Source organism: Silurus aristotelis, assembly GCF_946808225.1.
Source record: "Silurus aristotelis genome assembly, chromosome: 14".
Classification (NCBI taxonomy): domain Eukaryota; kingdom Metazoa; phylum Chordata; class Actinopteri; order Siluriformes; family Siluridae; genus Silurus; species Silurus aristotelis.
Genome location: NC_139587.1, coordinates 12,170,889 through 12,192,321, shown reverse-complemented (window position 1 = coordinate 12,192,321; position 21,433 = coordinate 12,170,889). Strand labels below are relative to the sequence as shown.

At 38.5% G+C, this 21,433-nt stretch overlaps 1 protein-coding gene across 1 annotated transcript in view; it reads left to right on the top strand.

Moving 5' to 3' along the window:
- The window catches only part of fbxo38 (F-box protein 38), an 89,700-nt gene that overhangs the window by 34,269 nt on the left and 33,998 nt on the right, over window positions 1–21,433 (top strand). Inside the window, exons 11-13 of the mRNA XM_083560216.1 lie at window positions 10,931–11,073; window positions 20,463–20,637; window positions 20,722–20,847. Coding sequence (XP_083416342.1) covers window positions 10,931–11,073; window positions 20,463–20,637; window positions 20,722–20,847 — 444 coding nt within the window. The remainder of the gene's footprint in view (window positions 1–10,930; window positions 11,074–20,462; window positions 20,638–20,721; window positions 20,848–21,433) is intronic.

The following is a 21,433-nucleotide window of genomic DNA, read 5'->3' as shown; positions in this document are numbered from 1 at the left end:
CAAAATATCTCACTTTCCACATTTGATATGTTATCTATATTCTATTGTGAATAAAATATACATTTATCAGATTTGTAAATTATTGCATTCCTTAGTACAGTGTCCCAACTTTTTGGAATCAGGTTTGTATTTTGTGGATACCTGCCAGCTTGTATGATTTACTTACATAACCAGTGCTAATGAAATAATTTATTGTTATATTGTCTGAAAAAAGAATAAGATGGTGAAAACTGAAGAAGGAAGACTGTTATGTGAGATTCAGCGAAGAGGTCAGACAGGGGCAGAGGAATGTGGCAAAAGCTAAGGAAAATGATTGATCTGTAAGTTGGACAGAGGCACTGAGCTGGGAAATGATGTGTTGCAAGTAAGTGCGGTAAAGGGTGCAGATGGAAATGTGTTGACAAGTGAGAATGTGTTAAGATGATGTTGGGGATTGCTCACTAAAGGCTGGTTCTATAATGTAATGGTGTTAACCACTTCAGTACTTTAAAAAGAAAAGAAAAAAGCACGTTTTACATGATAAACTAATAGACTAAAAGGATGGAAATGGCAGTGGTGAACACTTATTTTAAGAAGGAGGATCATAGGGTGACGTATAAGAGTGGAGGAAGGTGCACACAGGTGGACTATGTGCTATGCAGGAGATGCAACCTGAAGGAGATTGGAGACTGTAAGGTGTTGGCAGGGGACAGTGTAGCTAGACTGCATCGGATGGTGGTCTGTAGGATGGTTGTGGAGAAGAATAAGATGGTGAAAACTGAAGGAGGAAGAGTGTAGTGTGAGGTTCAGGGAAGAGGTCAGACAGAGGCCCGGTGGTGTTGAAGAGGTGTTGGAGGATTGGGCAACTACTGCAGGAGTGATGAGGGAGGCAGCTAGAAAAGTACTTGGTGTGACATCTGGAAATAGAAAGCAAGACAAGGAGACGTGGTGGTGGAATGAGGAAGTGCAGGAGAGCATAAGGAGAAAGAGGTTGGCAATAGACAGAGAGATGAGAAAAGTAGGCAGGAGTACAAGGAGATGCGGCAGCAGGTAAAGAGGGATGTGGCGAAAGCCAAGGAAAAGGCATATGAGGAGCTGTATGAGAGGTTGGACACTAAGGAAGGAGAAACGGATTTATACCGATTGGCCAGGCAGAGGGATCGAGCTGGGAAGGATGTGCTGCAAGTTAGAGCAGTAAAGGATGGAAATGTGTTGGCTAGTGAGGAGAGTGTGTTAAGAAGGTGGAGGGAGTATTATGAGCAGCTGATGAATGAGGAAAATCAGAGAGAGAGAAGGTTGGACGATGTGGAGCTGGTGAAGCAGGATGTAGACAGGATTAGTAAGGAGGAAGTGAGAGCAGCGATTAAAAGGATGAAGAGTGGAAAGTCGGTTGGACCAGATGACATACCAGTAGAAGCGTAGAGATGTTTAGGAGAGATGGCAGTGGAGTTTTTAACCAGATTGTTTAACAGGATTTTGGAAGGTGAGAAGATGCCTGAGGAATGAAGAAGAAGTGTGCTGGTACCGATCTTTAAGCATAAGGGAGATGTGCAGACCTGCAGTAACTACAGGGGAATTAAGTTGATCAGTCACACCATGAAGTTATGGGAAAGAGTAGTGGAATCCAGGCTGAGAGAAGAGGTGACCATCTGTGAGCAACAGTATGGTTTCATGCCGAGGAAGAGCACCACAGATGTCTTATTTGCTTTGAGGATGTTGATGGAGAAGTATAGAGAATGACAGAAGGAATTGCATTGTGTATTTGTGGATTTAGAGAAAGCGTATGACAGAGTGCCAAGAGAGGAGTTGTGGTATTGTATGAGGAAGTCAGGTGTGTCAGAGAAGTATGTGAGGGTGGTGCAGGACATGTACGAGGACAGTGTGATGGCAGTGAAGTGTGCAGTAGGTACGACAGACTGGTTCAGGGTGAAGGTTGGTCTGCATCAAGGATCGACCCTAAGCCCTTTCCTGTTTGCAGTGGTGATGGACAGGTTGACGGACGTGGTCAGACAGGAGTCTCCCTGGACTATGATGTTTGCGGATGATATTGTGATTTGTGGTGAGAGTAGGGAGCAGGTTGAGAAGAGCTTGGAGAGCTGGAGATATGCGCTGGAGAGAATGGGAATGAAAGTCAGTGGGAGTAAGACAGAGTACATGTGTGTGAATGAGAGGGAGGGCAGTGGAGTGGTGCGGTTGCAGGGAGAAGAGCTGGAGAAGGTGGAGGAGTTCAGGTACCTGGGGTCAACAGTGCAAAGTAATGGAGAGTGTGTTAGAGAAGTAAAGAAAAGAGTGCAGGCAGGGTGGAGTGGGTGGAGAAGAGTGACAGGAGTGATTTGTGATAGTAGGGTATCTGCAAGAATGAAAGGGAAAGTTTATAGGACTGTGGTGAGACCTGCGATGTTGTATGGATTAGAGACAGTGGCACTGAGTAAAAGGCAGGAGGCAGAGCTGGAGGTAGCAGAGCTGAAGATGTTAAGGTTTTCTTTTGGAGTGACGAGGATGGACAAGATTAGAAATGAGTTTATTAGAGGGACAGCGCATGTAGGATGTTTTGGTGACAAGGTGAGGGATGCGAGATTGAGATGGTTTGGACATGTGCAGAGGAGGGACATGAATTATATTGGCAAAAGAATGCTGAGGATGGAGCCACCAGGTAGGAGGAAAAGAGGAAGGCGAAGGAGGAGGTTCATGGATGTGGTGAGGGAAGACATGCAGGTAGTTGGTGTAAAAGAGGCAGATGTAGAGGACAGGGTGGTATGGAGAAGGATGATCCGCTGTGGCGACCCCTAATGGGAGCAGCCGAAAGAAGAAGAAGAAGACATGATAAACTAATAATCAGAATGATCAGCAAAACACCAGAGATATTACAGGATGATGTTAGAGACAGTCTATGCAATATAAACATCCAGCATAGAGCCAGAAACAAAACTTACATCATCATTAACATTGTCCATTACTTTCTCTCATGACTCCTCTGGATCATCCAAATGGTCATTGGCAAACTTAAGACGTGCCTGGACATGTGCTGGTTTAAGCAGGGGAACCTTCCGTGCCATGCATGATTTCAAACCATGGCATCTTAGTGTATTACCAACAGTAACCTTGGAAACGGTTGTCCCAGCTCTTTTTAGGTCATTGACCAGCTACTCCCGTGTAGTTCTGGGCTGATTTCTTACCTTCCTTAGGATCATTGAGACCCCACGAGGTGAGATCTTGCATGGAGTCCCAGTCCAAGGGAGATTGACAGTCATGTTTAGCTTCTTCCATTTTCTAATGATTGCTCCAACAGTGTACCTTTTTTCACCAAGCTGCTTGGCAATTTCCCTGTAGCCCTTTCCAGCTTAGTGGAGGTGTACAATTTTGTCTCTAGTGTCTTTGGACAGCTCTTTGGTCTTGGCCATGTTAGTAGTTGGATTCTTACTGATTGTATGGGGTGGACAGGTGTCTTTATGCAGCTAACGACCTCAAACAGGTGCATCTAATTTAGGATAATAAATGTAGTGGAGGTGGACATTTTAAAGGCAGACTAACAGGTCGTTGAGGGTCAGAATTCTAGCTGATAGACAGGTGTTCAAATACTTATTTGCAGCTGTATCATACAAATAAATAGTTCAAAAATCATATACTGTGATTTCTGGATTTTTCTTTTAGAATATGTCTCTCATAGTGGACATGCACCTACAATGACAATTTCAGACCCCTCCATAATTTCTTAGTGGGAGAACTTGCAAAATTTTAGATATTTTAAGAGGAACGATTGCGACGCAAAGAATAACCTTAGTAAATATATTCCATCCTGATATGGAGGGTGCTTATTTTATTTTTCATAATATTTTTTTTAAAGATTGCCCTATTGCAAAGCTAATAATTCGAGGAGAATTTAAGTAGTCTTGGGCCAAGTATTAGAGAGGTCATCCACTAAAGTTTATCAAGTTTTAATTTAATAGATATATGGATATTTAAGAATAAAACACATTAGCATAATAATTACTCCAGAATTGACAAATTTTTTGTTCCAAAGGCGAAGGATTGAATTATGTTACTATTTACCAAGAATATTGTCAGGTCATGCTCGGTTACTTATTTTAGTGCAACATTCTCCTGAATTGCTTCGCTGATTTTGAACTTTATGATTACAAACTGAAATTTTGCTTCTTTGGGTATAGTCTGGGAGGCCATGAAAGCTTTCCTACTGGGCCAAATAATATATAAAACATTAAAAACAGTTACAATTACTCGAAAAAGAAATTTTAATAATGGAAAAAGACTAAGACTAAGGATGCTTAGCTGTTAATACAATACAATATTTTGTCATCTAAAGAAGCAGAAAATGCACTTCTCAGATCAGGACTGAGGTATTACAAACACTGGGATAAGATTGAAAAAGTATAAGCATGGCAAATTAAAAAAGAAATCTATAACTGCACTATGTCATTAAGACAATAAAAGTATCAAACACCCAAAATTATTTAACCAATAATTCATAAATTAGTATAAATTGCTGTATAAGTTTTAAAGAGTAGAGGAAGCTAAAATTCACAAGTTTTTAAGCAAATTGGATAGCCTAATTTTGTGCGATATTGACCAAGAAGAACTTGAAAAGGAAATTTTAAAAGAAGAGATTCAATTGGCAGTAGCTGTACTAGTCAGGGGTAAAACGACTGGTTTGGATGGTTTTTTCGAAGGATTTTTAAAAAACTTTTTTTCCCTTTAAATTAGACTAAATTAGACAAGACTCGTTGCTTTTGATGTATATGGAGGCTATTCACAAAAAAGAATTAACAAAGACTCTAAATCAGGTTTTAATTACAGTCCTGCTGAAACCTGACAAAGACCCTAATCTATGTATCTCATATTGACCAATCTCACTACTTAATTCTGATTATAAAATCTGTATTAAAATGATTGCGCTACGTTTAAAACGTAGTTCAGCGTAGTATTTTGCATAGTTTTGCAACAGCTATGAAACAGTTTGTAAGGCATTATGATGTCAAATTATCAGATAGATAGAAAGGAACTATAATTTAACAAAATAGATTCACCAGCTGGCCAAATAACAAAGCTAAAACAAGCAGAAAACCAAATTATCTAGTCTTCTAGTCTATCTAGTTAGAAGACTGAAAAGATACTTAAGAGCCAAACCTTTTAGTGTTTTATACGTACAAGTAAGTAGTACAAGTAAGTGTAAGTAGCAGTAGTTTGTAGTCGATTTGAAACAGTTAGCCAGTGTAGGGATGATAAGATTGGGGTTATATGGTCATATTTTCTCAACCTTGTGAGAACTCTGGCTGCTGCATTCTGGACTAACTGTAGCTTGTTTATTAATGATGCAGGACAACCACCTAGTAATGCATTACAATAGTCCAGTCTGTAGGTCATGAACGCTTGGAATATTGCTAAGCTAAGAAACATGTTGCCTATATCTGATGCAGAGAAGCTCTCTCTGCATCAGATATAGGAAACATGTTTCTTAGCGTAGCAATATTTCTAAGGTGGAAGAAGGGCTGTTTTTGTAATATGGTTAATATGATTTTTAAAAGACAAGTTGCTGTCTAAAATAACTCCAAGGTCTTTTACTGTTACAGAACATCCTACTAAATACAGGTTAAACTGCTGGAGCTTCTGTGTAATAGTTTTTGAGTAGTTTTGAGTCATCAAATCTTTTAATTCTTTGACATACTCAGTTATCAGAGCCATTTGAGCTGTATCGTCTGGTTTCGATGAGATATATATAGTTGGGTATCATCAGCATAACAGTGGAAGCTAATCTCATGCCTTCTAATAATATTTCCCAAGGTAAGCAGGTATATTGTAAAAAGCAGGGGTCCTAGAACTGAACCATTGTGGCTCTCCATTTAAATCGACAAAATGGTAACAATTAGACAGGTAGGATTTAAACCAGCTTAATGACTGTCCCTGAATGCCGATGTTATTTTGTAAGTGATCCAGGAGAAGATCGTGATCTAAAGTTTTGAATGCAGCACTAAGATCTAGCAAAACTAATAGGGAGATGTAGCTTTGGTCTGAAGCTAAAAACAGGCCATTAGTGATTTTAGCTAAAACAGTTTCTGTGCTATGATGCGGCCTAAAACCTGACTGAAACTCTTCAAAGATATTGTTCTTTTGTAGGTAGGAACATAACTGAGCAGACACAATCTTTTCTAAAATCTTAGACATAAATGGGAGATTTGTAATGGGTCTGTAATTTGATTTGATTTTAGTGTGTTCGGATCCAAATTAGGTTTCTTAATGAGGGGCTTAATAACTGCTAACTTGAGGGGTTTAGGGATGTGACCTAAATATAGTGAGGAGTTAATAATATTCAGCAGAGGCTCACCAGCTGTATGTAACACTACTTTCAGTAGTTTAGTTGAAATGAGATCTAACAGACATGTTGTTGATTTGGCTTTGGTAATAACATCATACAGCTCTTCCTGTCCTATACGTTTAAAGCGGTGTAGTTGTGGAGTTTTAGGTGAGATTGGATCAGGAGATGCTGTCAGCGGTTGGACTTCCACAATTGTTTTTCGAATACTTTTAATTTTTTAAAGAAATTCATGAAGTCCTGTATTAAGAACTGTAAGAACTGTAACGGAATAAATTTTTCAGATACCTGATTTGTTGTTCATTTAGCTACTGTACTGAAAAATGTAAAAAGGGATGTTCTCTGTCTCCATTACTTTTTGCTCTTCTGATGGAGCCCCCGGCCATAGCAATACGGGCAAACAAATCAATTTCTGAGCTAGAGATAGGAGGCTGTACACAAAAAATAATTGTATGCAGATGATGTGATGCTATATATAACTAATCCTGAGTCATCTCTGCCTACTTTTTCTCAATTGTTGGAAAACCTTAGGGACCTATCTGGTTATAAAATAAATATTAATAAAAGTGTTTATTTATGACTAAATATTCTTTAGAAGTTGGAAGAAGTATATCTTTGAATTATTCCCCATTGCTTAAAAAGGTAATGAAAGATCTGGAAAGATAGATTTCACTAATGTTCAGGAAGGGGATAAATTGCACAAAAATGAACGTTCTTCCTAAATCTTTTTATTTATTTCAAACCCTTCAGATTTCTATCCCACAAAAGTTTTTTTAATGATCTTGGTAGTTTAATTAGAAAATGTATTCGGAATTTTAAAAAACTCAGAGGGTTAAACTTAAGACATTACAGATGGCATCTAAAAAAGGTGGATTGCAGCTCCCAGTTTTTTTTTTATTATTATTATTTCTGGGCAGCACAAATGGTAGCGGTTATGGTATTGGCAGATGAAAAGCTGCATGGATACAAATTGGAATTATTAATCCCTCTGACTTGTAAAGGCAAAAAAAAAAATAATCCATTTATTAGACACACTTGCAAACTTGAGTTTGAGATCAGGAAAAATTTAATGGGCTTTCATTGTATAACCATATTCCATTTCATTGCAACCCATCTCTTTCTTAGGTATTAAGAGACAGAATAACACAACATTGGTATAAAAATGCAATACAAGTGTTTGGAGATTTATATGAAGATAACACACTGATGAGATTTGAACAATTACGAGTTTTCTCTTCCTGGTAAACATTTTTTATATATATTTTCAGGTGAGACTTTATATTAATAAAGTACAAGGAGGTAATTTGAGGTCCCTCTCTTCACTCTCAATAGATAGTACTATAAGAGAGGAAACAAGGATCCAAAGGTTTAGTCTTATATGTATGCCAACTTTAATGACTTGTATGGGAAGGTTATATCATCTTCAAGATAAATGGGAAAAAGATCCAGAATTCACTTTTGAGCAAGATACTTGGGGACTTCTCTGTAAAAGGGCTTTTAACATTTTAACAATATTTTACAGAGGGTATATTATACAACTAAAAGATTACACAAGATAAAATTACACATTTTGAATATTAAATGATTCTAATGATTCTAGAGAATGCTCTAGATCTAAAACAGAGGCATTATTAACATGTGTTTTGGACATGTTCTAAATGTAAAACCTAATGAAAAAATATTATACAAACTATTGACAAAATTATAAATGTTAAGCTTCTATCTGAGCCAAGATTATGTTAATGCAAGATAAATCAGTTCTTCAACTTGATCAGAGGAAGAATTTACATTTAGTTACGATGGTTCTGATAGCAGTAAAGAAATGCATAGCTATACAATGGAAAATCAGTAAAACCACTAAGTCATATTGTATGGCTTAGAGAACCTTCGTTCTATGTTCCTGTGGTAAAATGTTAAATCTAAAAAAAATATATATATGTTTGTAAAGATTTGGGGCAGATTAATTGGCATACATGAATAATTTGGATGTTACGTTTTTTACTTAACTTTTTTACTTTAACCTTTGTTACCCCTCTTTACTTTAACCTTTTTAATTTATTATAATTATTATTATTTATGTATTTATTTGAATAGAGGAGGAGAAGGAAGAAAACCACTGAACTTTTTTTACACATCAGCTCAATGCTTTGCAGAAATGTCCATTCAAATGTGTTCTGTCTAGAGAGGGTAGGACTGGGATGGAAGGATGGTTAGAAAATTATATTTACTTGTATATTTAACTGATTCTGTAAATTGTTAATGTGAAAATAAAAAAAATAAAAAATGATAATAAAGTGGCAGCAAAAGTGAGTACAGCTTTACATTGTTTAACAGGATGCACCCAATCTTAATTTTGAGTGCCACGGCAAAGTCTTTGAATACATATGTACATGTGCCTTTTTGTTTTTTTTTATTTTTATTAATTATTATTTGCAGAGATATCAAACAAACTTCTTTCACTTTGGCATTAACAGGTATTGTTTGCAATTTTGAGGAAAATAATTCATTCAATCAAAATGTGGACAAAGTCCTGTGAATACTTTCCGGATGCACAGTTTGAAGGTGAATCTTCTGTCTGAGGTCCTGAGCACTGTGAAACAGTTTTTTATTCAGGATATCTCTGTACTTTGCTCGATTTAGCTTTCCCTCACCTGTGACTAGTTGCCCAGTGCCTCCTGCAGAATAACACTCCTTCTGCATGATGCTGCCACCATCATGCTTCACTGCTGAGATGGTTTTGTGCAGGTGGTGAGCGGTGCCTGGTTTCCTCCAGACATAACTTTTAGAATTGGGGCCAAACAGTTTAATTTTGGTTTCATCAGACCATAGAATCTTGCTCTACACAGTTTAGGATTCCCTCAGGTTCCTCACTCCACATGAGCTTTCATGGGTTTTGCACCTAGGAGAGGTTTCCGTCTCTGAAATAAAAGCCCAGATCGGTCTCTACCAATCTGGCTGCAGTGATGGTTGTCGTTCAGAAACTTTGTCCTAACTGCGAACAGGATCTCTGGAGCTCAGTCAGAGTGGCCATCGGGTTCTTGGTCACCTCTTTATAAGGCCCTTCGCCCTCATTTATTCAGATTGGTGACCAGCTTTTGAAAGTTTTCTGGTTGTGCCACACTTTTGCCAATTGGGAATTAAAATTCGATCAAATAAAGTTTTTGTCCCGTGCACCCTTTTTTTTTTTTTTTTTTTTTTTTTTTTTTTCCTCTCTGATCTGCATTGTCAGCTGTGAGGCCCTCTATAGATAGATGTGTGTCTTTCCAAATAATGTGCAATCAGTAAACTTTTCTACAGGTGGACTCTAATGAAGGTGTGAAAACATCTTAGCAATGATCAAGGGAAATGAGAGGCACCTGAACAAATTTTTAAGTGTTGTTGCAAAGGGTCTAAATACATATGTACATGTGATTCAGTGTTTACATTAAATAAAGAAAATATAATTAGAGCTTCAGCTCTAGAATTCTGTCATTATGAAGTACTGAGGTGTAAGGGGATGTAACGGTGCACGTTTTATATAAGACTATTACAATAGCTATGGGTAATGATGTAACATGCTATTTGTGAGGGCTCACAACATGAATAAATCTTTCTAGGATGTTAAATGATTTTTCTTTCTAAAAAGGGTTATTCACGTGTGCTTTTACGCGAATAACTTGTAATCTATTTACTCTATTTGTCCCAATAGATTTAAAGAGTACTACCTTAAATCATTATTTGTATTTTATATAATTTTTTCAATTTTCTTTTATATATTTTCAACAAAAACTGTTTTAGCCTTAAATTTAAAATTGTATTAAAAGTTTGTATACAGGTTTTAAAAAAAAAATTAAAATGAAAGGAATTCTTTATATTTTTAATATATAGTATTTTTTATTACTAACTTATTGTCTTTCATTAGAATTTTAGAAATGCTTTTGATTGATGATTTGCATTTTTGCTCATACTCAATGTATATGTGTACATATATAGGTCTAAAAGTCCTAGACACCTGACTATGACACATTTATGCGGCCTTTCCCCAAATTGTTGTCACATTTTTGGAGCCTTATAGTTTTATAAAATATTATGTGTTTTCCTTTAAAAGATTCACAAAGTACATATACACCAATCAGGCATATCATTATTTCATTATAACATTATAAGTGGTAAAGTATATAAAACTGATTAGCGGTTCCTTAATGGCACTTGTTAGTGGTTGGGATATATTAGGCAGCACAAATTTTTACATCAATGTTGATATGCTAGAAGCAGGAAAAATAGGCAAGCGTAAGGATTTGTGTTTGACAAGGGCCCAATTGTAATGGTTAGATGACCGGGTAAGAGCATCTCCAAAACTGTAGCTCAAATTGCTAAAGAAGTTAATGCTGTAATGCTCTACCGGTCAGGACTGTTTTGGCAGCAAAAGGGGAACCAACATATAATAGGTGACGGGTGGTCATAATGTTATGCCTGATCGGTGGCTGTAAAGTTATGAGTTATAGGTGTAACAGTCAAATGTCCAAAATCTTTCACCATATAGTATGTCAACCACAGGTTTATACTTTTTTATGCTGTACTTGAACAATAATGCACATTAACATTGTGTGGTGCATGTTGACTGAATTATTAATGCCTTTTCATTAGAGCATTCTCGTTGGAGCAGATTGCTGGATATTACACTAGTGCGCTGTCATGCCATTAAGCTTGAGTCCTTTAGCCAGTGTATTGAAATGCTGCCAAATCTGGAGTTCATCTCCCTAGACCAGATGTTCCGTGAGCCCCCAAAGGTGAGTGTTACATTGTTCTTGAACATGTTTAAGTTATTACACAACAAATGTTTAGCTCATTAATATAAAAAATCTAAAGATGCATAATTGTATATTATCTGTCCAATACCATGTTCATGTACCTTGTAATTATAGTCACTTATACTCACTTTGATACCAATAAGAACAGAGTATATTTGTGAATATCTTCTGAGCGAAAGATAAAAAAGCTATTTTGCCTTTTTTTTTTTGTATGCATTCAATATTAAATATCCTCCATACTCTGGCATTGTGCTATGCATTTTTGAAGTGCAAGCAGCTTTTTAGATCTTTTAAGCAAGTGCAACAGACCTAAATTCTTCAAAGCATTGTTCTTCCACCATTCTTAAAGGTTACAATACAAACATTTGAAGTGCTTCCCTTCTCTTCCACAAATATACTTACTGCTTGCTTATCTGATATACCGTATTTTCCGGACTATAAGCCGCTACTTTTTTTCCTACGCTTTGAACCTCGCGGCTTAAACAATGAAGCAGCTAATTTATTAATTTTTCCCGGGGTTTTTCCTGGTTTCACAAGCTTTATGCCACCCAAAAATCTGAGCCCCGTAACATTAGACCAATGAAATTGCTGAACGGGTTAAGGTTAACCAACGAAACTCTTTATATTAAATCACGCGCCCAGTGAATCGGCCGCACCACATCATAAATATGGATGAGGTTCCTCTGACGTTTGACCTGCCTCTCACTCGCACTGTCAACAGTAAATGTAAATCATTCGTCACGCTGAAAACAACCGGGCATGAAAAAAACGCACTTTACCTGTGTTCTGAGCTGCACGGCATCAAGAGAAGATGCCAAAAGAAAAACTCCCAAGAGAAATTGTTGTGAAAGAAAGGAAAAAGACAGTGACCAATTGCTTTCTTGGTAGGCTACTGTTTAGTTACAAGCCGTGTAACAGGCACTGTCTTTCGTTAAAGCCTGTATAAAGTTAATTTGATTCAATGTTGGCACCTGCGGGTTATAGACAGGTGCAGCGTATTTATGTTCAAAATAGAAATCTTTTTAAAACTCAGTAGGTGCGGCTTATATTTAAGCCTTAATAGTCCGGAAATTATGGTAAGCATGTTGAATTTTGGCTCATCAAATTAGTCAAATATATTACGTTATATTAATTGAGATGTTATTGAAAGATTCATGATATTCCACGGTCAACTGTAAATGGTATTATTGGAAAGTGGATGTGTGGGCGCAGCAGCAATTCAGCCGTGAAGCAAAAGACCACATAAAATAACTTGGTGCTAATGTGTAGTGTTCTGTGTAGTGACAAATCACTTCTCTGTTTGGTAGTCTGATTGGCTAGTCTGGGTTAACTGCATTGTGTCAACTATAACGTTTGGAAGGGGAATAATGGTATGGTGCTGCAGAAATCCAACAGAACACTGCAAAAGGTTGTGGCCAGCAGAGTGGAAGATGTTATAGGTGCAAGTGTGGAACAATTATAATATTATCTACATAAATTAAAATGCAATGTCATGATAGTCGCTGTTGGTGTAATGGTCGGTGGCCGTAATGCTTGTGTTCATATTGTGTTTTTGTGTGTGTGTGTCAGTGTGTGTGTCAGTGTGTGTGTGTGTGTGTGTGTGTGTGTGTGTGTGTGTGTGTGTGTGTGTGTGTGTGTGTGTGTGTGTGTGTGGATGGATATATTTAAGTCAATGTGCAGTTTTCTACTATTGTAGATTGACCATCTACTATTATTATTATTGTTATTATTATTTTATATTTTTTATTTATTATCATTATCACACAATGATGCAGCTGGTGAGAATGCTCTCAATGGTGCCCCGGTAAAAGGTGCGCATAATGGGAGGTGGGACTCATGCTTTGCTCAGTTTGAGGAGGAAGTAGAGGCTTGACTGAGCTTTTTTGGCCAGTGATGTGGTGTTTGTCATCCAGGAGAGGTCCTCAGAAATATGCCACCCCTGGGAACTTGGTGCTGTGGCACAGTTGATGGTTACTTGGGGGTGCTGTGGAGGTCCTCTTCTAAAGTCGATGACAATGTTTTTTGGTCTTCCCCAAGGTGAGGAAGAGATTGTCATTACACCACTGGACCAGTCGGCTTACCTCACTCATGTAGTTGCCCCATTGTTGTTGGTTATAATGCTCAATATAGTTGTGTTGTCTGCAAACTTGACGATGTGGTTGGCACTGTAACTGGGTGCACAATCATGGGTCAAAAGGGTGAAGAGCAGCCGGCTGAGCACACCCTAGTGGATCCCCTGTGCTTAGCATGATGATCTTAAAACTTCTGCCAACCTGTACATTTTGCGGTCGCTCTGATAAGAAGTTACAGAGAGGGGAGTTGGAGTTCCAGGTGTCTCAGTTTGTTTATTAGCTGCTGGGGGGCGAGTTAAATGTTGAACTAAAATCCAAGAAGAGCATTCACACAATTGATTTTTCACGTATGAATTTGGGACAAATATTTGATTCAGCGAGATGTTAAAGATGTCAGTAAATACATCCTTGAGTTCTTTAGCACAGTCCTTTAGAATACAGCCAGGTATGTTGTCTGGTCTGGTCTCCCGATCCTCAGTAGTGTATTTTCCACACTGACTGGGGTCAGACACACAGCCTGCTCATGTGGGAATGGTGGGATCTTCTGTGCCTGTGTATTGTTTTGGGTCTCAAATTGGCCAAAGAATTTGTTGAGGCTGTTAAGCAGAGATAAGTCACTGTCACAGGTCTGTGGTAGGGGTTTATAGTTTGTTAGAGTTTGGATGCCTTTCCAGAGACTCTGTGTGTGGCAGGTCTAAGCATGATGGTAATGTGGTCAGAGAGTCCGAGGTGGGGGAGGGGGGAGGCTTTGTATGTTTCTTTGCTGTTTGCCTATGCAACGGCCAATGTATTATTGCCCTTTGTAAGAAAGTTTATGTGCTGAGGAAGTTTTGATACAAAAGTCTTTAAATTTGCTTGGTTAAAGTCCCCAGCAGTAATGACAAATCTGTCCGGGTGTGCCGTCTGTTGCACGCTGATAGTCTGGTAAAGTTCACAGAGTGCCTTGATTCGGTCGCTGTTGATGCCTCTTCTCTGGGTAATGTGCAGTAGGAGAGGTCAGCTCTTTAGTTGCCCAGCGGAATATACCAAGGGCCCAAAGTTCCTCAGATACTATGTTGTCTGAAATGTGGTTTATTGTCTTTGTTTGAATTTCCAAAAGGAAATGGCAACCATATCTTACGTAGGACAAAGATGACAGCGAACTATGCAAACATGAATGTAAACAAAGAGCATTCGAAAATGCACAATTAAACACTGGTGTTGGAGAGAGAGGGCTGCTGTGTCTGTTCATGCCAGCATCTTCATCTGATTTGTTCAACACCTTTGTGACCCACCATCTGTCCTATTCATCATGTTCATGTTTTTGTCTGCTTGACAGGACCGTACAAATTTGTGTTTCAAGCAGTTAAAATTTGGTGCATTAAGTACAATTCTCTCATACTGACCACTTAATGTCCAACATGGCACCTCATGGCAAAGAACTCTGAGGATTTGAAAATTTTAATTGTTAATCTCCACAAAAGTGGCCTGGGCTATAACAAAATCGGTTACAGAGTTACAGTACAGTGGCCAGGGTCATAGAGGGTCAAGAGTTTTTTCAAGATGGTTTTTACAAGGAAAAGGCCTCTCAAACGTCGATCAAAGAAGTTAAGTCCTCATGCTGTGCGTAAGGTGCAGAAGCTGGCTTTACAAAACAGACAAGAGTGCTGCCAGTACTCCGAAGAAATGTTCGCTTGTCAGTGCCGAACACGCCACACACTACAACAAGTCAGTTTGCATGGTCATCATCCCAGCTTTTCTGAAGCTGACTCACAAGAAAGCCTACAATCAGTTTGCTAAAGACAACCTGTCCAAGAGCATGAATTACTGGAACCATGTCTTGTGGTCTGATGAGAGAAAGACAAACTTGTTTGGCCCAGATGGTGGTGTACAGCTTGTGTGGCGATGCCCTGCTTAGGAGTACCAAGAAAATTGTGTCTTGCCCAATCAAGGTGGTGGTAGCATCATTATCTGGGGTGCATGAGTGCTACTGGTACTGGGGAGCTGCGGTTCATTGAGGGAGACATAGATTCCAACATGGAATGTGATGTTCTGAAGTAGACCATGATGCCCTCCCTTCAGAAACTGGGTGTGAATTGCAGTTTCCAATATAATAATGACCCCAAACACACCGCCAAGATGACTTGCCGAAGACATTGCCTTGCCGAATAGGCTGAAGGTGTTGGTGTGGCCAAGTATGTCTCCAGTCCTGAACCCTAATTAGCACCTTTGTGGCTTCGTCAAGCGGAAGGTGGAGAAGCTCCACTTGTTTATTTTGTAGCCCATCTTGCATAACATATGGACACCCCCGGAGTAATCCCGATAAACAGGACGTGCCTAGCGGCTAACGCTAGCGCTATGGATTCTTTAGACTTTTATGTCCAGCTTTAAGAATTTCTCTCAAAAGGAGAAAATCCTAACTATATCGAAAGAGTTAATGGATGAAGGATGGTAGGAATTAAGACATTTGTTAAAGTATGCTGGAATAAGTAGATTATAGCTTCAGAAAATTAAATGTAAAACACACACACTTACATACAGGTATATTAACCAAATGGGATCTAACAAATGTTAAATATTTAATTTCATTTCTCCATTTATTTAATTTGTGCCAATGTAATTGAAATAAAATGTGTATTATATTAATTTGATTTGTTTTATTTTTTTATAATATATATATACAGTGAGGAAAATAAGTATTTGAACACCCTGCTATTTTGCAAGTTCTCCCACTTAGAAATAATGGAGGGGTCTGAAATTGTCATCGTAGGTGCATGTCCACTGTGAGAGACATAATCTAAAAAAAAAAAATCAGAAAATCACAATATATGATTTTTAAACGATTTATTTGTACGATACGGCTGCAAATAAGTATTTGAACACCTGTCTATCAGCTAGAATTCTGACCCTCAAAGACCTGTTAGTCTGCCTTTAAAATGTCCACCCCCACTACATTTATTATCCTTAATTAGATGCACCTGTTTGAGGTCGTTAACTGCATAAAGACAACTGTCCACCCCATACAATCAGTAAGAAAGCAACTACTAACATGGCCAAGACCAAAGAGCTGTTCAAAGACACTAAAGACAAAATTGTACACCTCCACAAGGCTGGAAAGGGCTACGGGGAAATTGCCAAGCAGCTTGGTGAAAAAAAGTCCACTGTTGGAGCAATCATTAGAAAATGGAAGAAGCTAAACATGACTGTCAATCTCCCTCGGACTGGGGCTCCATGCAAGATCTCACCTCGTGGGGTCTCAATGATCCTAAGGAAGGTGAGAAATCAGCCCAGAACTACACGGTAGGAGCTGGTCAATGACCTGGAAAGAGCTGGGACCACCGTTTCCAAGGTTACTGTTGGTAATACACTAAGACGTCATGGTTTGAAATCATGCATGGCACAGGAGGTTCCCCTGCTTAAACCAGCACATGTCCAGGCACATCTTAAGTTTGCCAATGACCATTTGGATGATCCAGAGGAGTCATGGGAGAAAGTCATGTGGTCAGATGAGACCAAAATAGAACTTTTGGGTCATAATTTCACTAAACGTGTTTGGAGGAAGAAGAATGATGAGTACCATCCCAAGAACACCATCCCTACTGTGAAGCATGGGGGTGGTAGCATCATGCTTTGGGGGTGTTTTTCTGCACATGGGACAGGGCGACTGCACTGTATTAAAGAGAGGATGACCGGGGCCATGTATTGTGAGATTTTGAGGAACAACCTCCTTCCCTCAGTTAGAGCATTGAAGATGGGTCGAGGCTGGGTCTTCCAACATGACAATGACCCGAAGCACACAGCCAGAATAACCAAGGAGTGGCTCTGTAAGAAGCATATCAAGGTTCTGGCGTGGCCTAGCCAGTCTCCAGACCTAAACCCAATAGAGAATCTTTGGAGGGAGCTCAAACTCCTTGTTTCTCAGCGACAGGCCAGAAACCTGACTGATCTAGAGAAGATCTGTGTGGAGGAGTGGGCCAAAATCCCTCCTGCAGTGTGTGCAAACCTGGTAAAAAACTACAGGAAACGTTTGACCTCTGTAATTGCAAACAAAGGCTCCTGTACCAAATATTAACATTGACTTTCTTAGGTGTTCAAATAATTATTTGCAGCTTTATCATACAAATAAATAGTTATAAAATCATACATTGTGATTTCTGGATTTTTTTTTTTTAGATTATGTCTCTCACAGTGGACATGCACCTACGATGACAATTTCAGACCCCTCCATGATTTCTAAGTGGGAGAACTTGCAAAATAGCAGGGTGTTCAAATACTTATTTTCCTCACTGTATATATATATATATATATATATATATATATATATATATATATATATATATATATATATACATATATATATATATATATATATATATATATACATATATATATATATATATATATATATATATATATATATACAGTGGAACCTCGGCGCTCGCGGCCTCAGCGCTCGCGACCTCGCATGCTCGCGACTTTCATTCCGACCGGCGACTCTCATTCAGATCGGCTCGTGAGCAACCGCGACCTGCTCAAAACGCTAGTTTTAACATTTCTAATCAAGGTTTATCTCATTAAAATTGTCTAATAATAAAGTGTTATAGAGTGAAATAGTGTTATTTACTCATTTAAATCGATTTCGTATAGTGTTCTTTGGGTTTTTACTGGGTTGGAAGGGGCGTATCAAAAGGTCGCGAAAATTCGGAACTCGGGACCGGTCTTGGTCCCTAACCCTCGCAAGCTCCGAGGTTTCACTGTGTATATATATATATATATATATATATATATATATATATATATATATATATATATATATATATATATATATACAGTGAGGAAAATAAGTATTTAAACACCCTGCTATTTTACAAGTTCTCCCACTTAGAAATCATGGAGGGGTCTGAAATTGTCATTGTAGGTCCACTGTGAGAGACATAATAATAAAAAAAAAAATCCAGAAATCACAATGTATGGTTTTTAAACTATTTATTTGTATGATACAGCTGCAAATAAGTATTTGAACACCTGAGAAAGTCAATGTTAATATTTGGTACAGTAGCCTTTGTTTGCAATTACAGAGGTCAAACGTTTCCTGTAGTTTTTCACCAGGTTTGCACACACTGCAGGAGGGATTTTGGCCCACTCCTCCACACAGATCTTCTTTAGATCAGTCAGGTTTCTGGCCTGTTGCTGAGAAACATGGAGTTTGAGCTCCCTCCAAAGATTCTCTATTGGGTTTAGGTCTGGAGACTGGCTAGGCCACGCCAGAACCTTGATATGCTTCTTACAGAGCCACTCCTTGGTTATCCTGGCTGTGTGCTTCGGGTCATTGTCATGTTGGAAGACCCAGCCTCGACCCATCTTCAATGCTCTAACTGAGGGAAGAAGGTTGTTCCCCAAAAATCTCGCAATACATGGCCCCGGTCATCCTCTCCTTAATACAGTGCAGTCGCCCTGTCCCATGTGCAGAAAAACACCCCCAAAGCATGACGCTACCACCCCCATGCTTCACAGTAGGGATAGTGTTCTTGGGATGGTACACATCATTCTTCTTCCTCCAAACACGTTTAGTGGAATTATGACCCAAAAGTTCAATTTTGGTCTCATCTGACCACATGACTTTCTCCCATGGCTCCTCTGGAATATCCAAATGGTCATTGGCAAACTTAAGACGTGCCTGGACATGTGCTGGTTTAAGCAGGGGAACCTTCCGTGCCATGCATTTCAAACCATGACGTCTTAGTGTATTACCAACAGTAACTTTGGAAACGGTGGTCCCAGCTCTTTTCAGGTAATTGACCAGCTCCTCCCATGTAGTTCTGGGCTGATTTCTCACCTTACTTAGGATCATTGAGACCCCACGAGGTAAGATCTTGCATGGAGCCACAGTCCGAGGGAGATTGAAAGTCATGTTTAGCTTCTTTCATTTTCTAATGATTGCTCCAACAGTGGACCTTTTGTCACCAAGCTGCTTGGCAATTTCCCCGTAGCCCTTTCCAGCCTTGTGGAGGTGTACAATTTTGTCTCTAGTGTCTTTGGACAGCTCTTTGATTTTGGCCATGTTAGTAGTTGGATTCTTACTGATTGTATGGGGTGGACAGGTGTCTTTATGCAGCTAACGACCTCAAACAGGTGCATCTAATTTAGGATAATAAATGTAGTGGAGGTGGACATTTTAAAGGCAGACTAACAGGTCTTTGAGGGTCAGAATTCTAGCTGATAGACAGGTGTTTAAATACTTATTTGCAGCTGTATCATACAAATAAGTAGTTTAAAAATCATATATTGTGATTTCTGGATTATGTCTCTTACAGTGGACATGCACCTACGATGACAATTTCAGACCCCGCCATGATTTCTAAGTGAGAGAACTTGCAAAATAGCAGGGTGTTCAAATACTTATTTTCCTCACTATATATATATATATATATATATATATATATATATATATATATATATATATATATATATATATATATATATATATATATAATTTAACCAAGCATTAATTTAATTTAAAATTGTTTTAAACTGTTGATGTTCACAAATGTTATCCATAAAAAACTGGGTTAATAAAAGGCGACAAGATAATTTTGTTTTGCATATCTTCCCCCCTAACCGTAATTAACACAATTTAACAAGTCTCCTTTCACTGCAGCCACAGCTACACTGAACACATCAGAAAAGAGGGAAAAAGTTGGGCATATCTGTCAACAGTACGATTTAATGTAAAAAGTCACTTAGTTTAATCCTTTTTTATGACATTTATTTTTTATAAATTCAAAACAAAATACAACTGTAACAAAGCAAGTGAAACATTTGGGTAGTGTAGTATGCACCATAGAGCTAAACACACTCTACACACTCACACTTAACACAAACACACTTACACATTAGTGTAAGTGTGTTTGTGTTAAGTGTGAGTGTGTAGAGTGTGTTTAGCTCTATGGTGCAGTCAGCCCTGTGTCATCTGTGGAGACTTTCCTGTTTCTAATCACTACCATTTCCCAAGATCTGAAATGGAAGTCCAACATAAGCTCTATTCTAAAAAAGGCCCAGCATAATTAAGGAAGAATGGTCTTGCCACAGGAGCTGTTGATGCAGTTCTACACTGTAGTCTTTGAATCTGTCCTGTGCACCTCTCGTTCACCTCTATCACCATCTGGTTTGAAGCAGCAAGTGTGAGCAAGTGTGTCAACACACTTGGCCAATAAACCTGATTCTGATAATGTATTAAAATTGTAAAGCCTGATCAGGACCATGGGTGTAATTTACTTTATAGTTAAACTATCCTGACAGGTTGTTTGTCTTCTACAGGGTTGTGCACGGGTTGGTTTGAGTGCAGGCACAGGTATCGGTGTTTCATCTGCTCTGGTCAGTAACCAGAACCCTAACCAGAACAACAATAACAATCACCTTAACAATAATGATGCCAATATTCATCCACAAAACCTGGACAATGCTGTAGATATGGCACCACACAGAGTTGAGGGTATGCTGTATTTTTTATACTACACCAATTAAAGATAATCTGCTGTTATGTCATGCCTTAAATTGTTGCATATATTTTATGCAGAGATCCATGATGTTGAGGGTTTGATGGTGGAGAATATTGAGGTTGAGCCACAGGTAACAGGAGTCAGTCAAAGGAAGGAGTCTAAAGGGTCCTCTCAGGCACCAGATCAAGATGAAGAGCAAGCAGGTATAAAGTTGACACTTTTGTTGTTATAATTTTGTTCATCTTTCTGGGAAAGCACTCTACTAGACAAGGAATTGTGTTTGTGACTGTAGACATTGTGCCATAAGAGCATTAGTGATATCAGGCAGTAGTATCTTACATCTTTTATTCCAGCTCATGTTCAAGCTGTTTAATGCTGTTGCAGTCATGGCTTTGTACCGGTCACTTACGTTTTTTCAGTCCATACACTGATCAGGCATAACTTTATGGCCACCAATCAGGCATAACATAATGAACACCTGCCACATATTGTGTTGGTCCCCTTTTGCTGCCACAACAGTTGTGACCCATCGAGGATTAACAGCATTAACTTCTTTACCAAATTCTGGAAGTTTTGGAATTGCTCTGCCCCAGTTGTCTAGACATCACAATTTAGCCCTTGTGAAACTTACTTAAATCCTTACTCATGCATTTTTCTTGATTCTAACACATCAAGATTTATAACTTAATGATTACTTGCTGCCTAATATATCCTACACACTAACAGGCACCAGGATTGAGATAATCAGTGTTATTCACTTCATGGGTCATAATGTTAAATTGTCCTAAT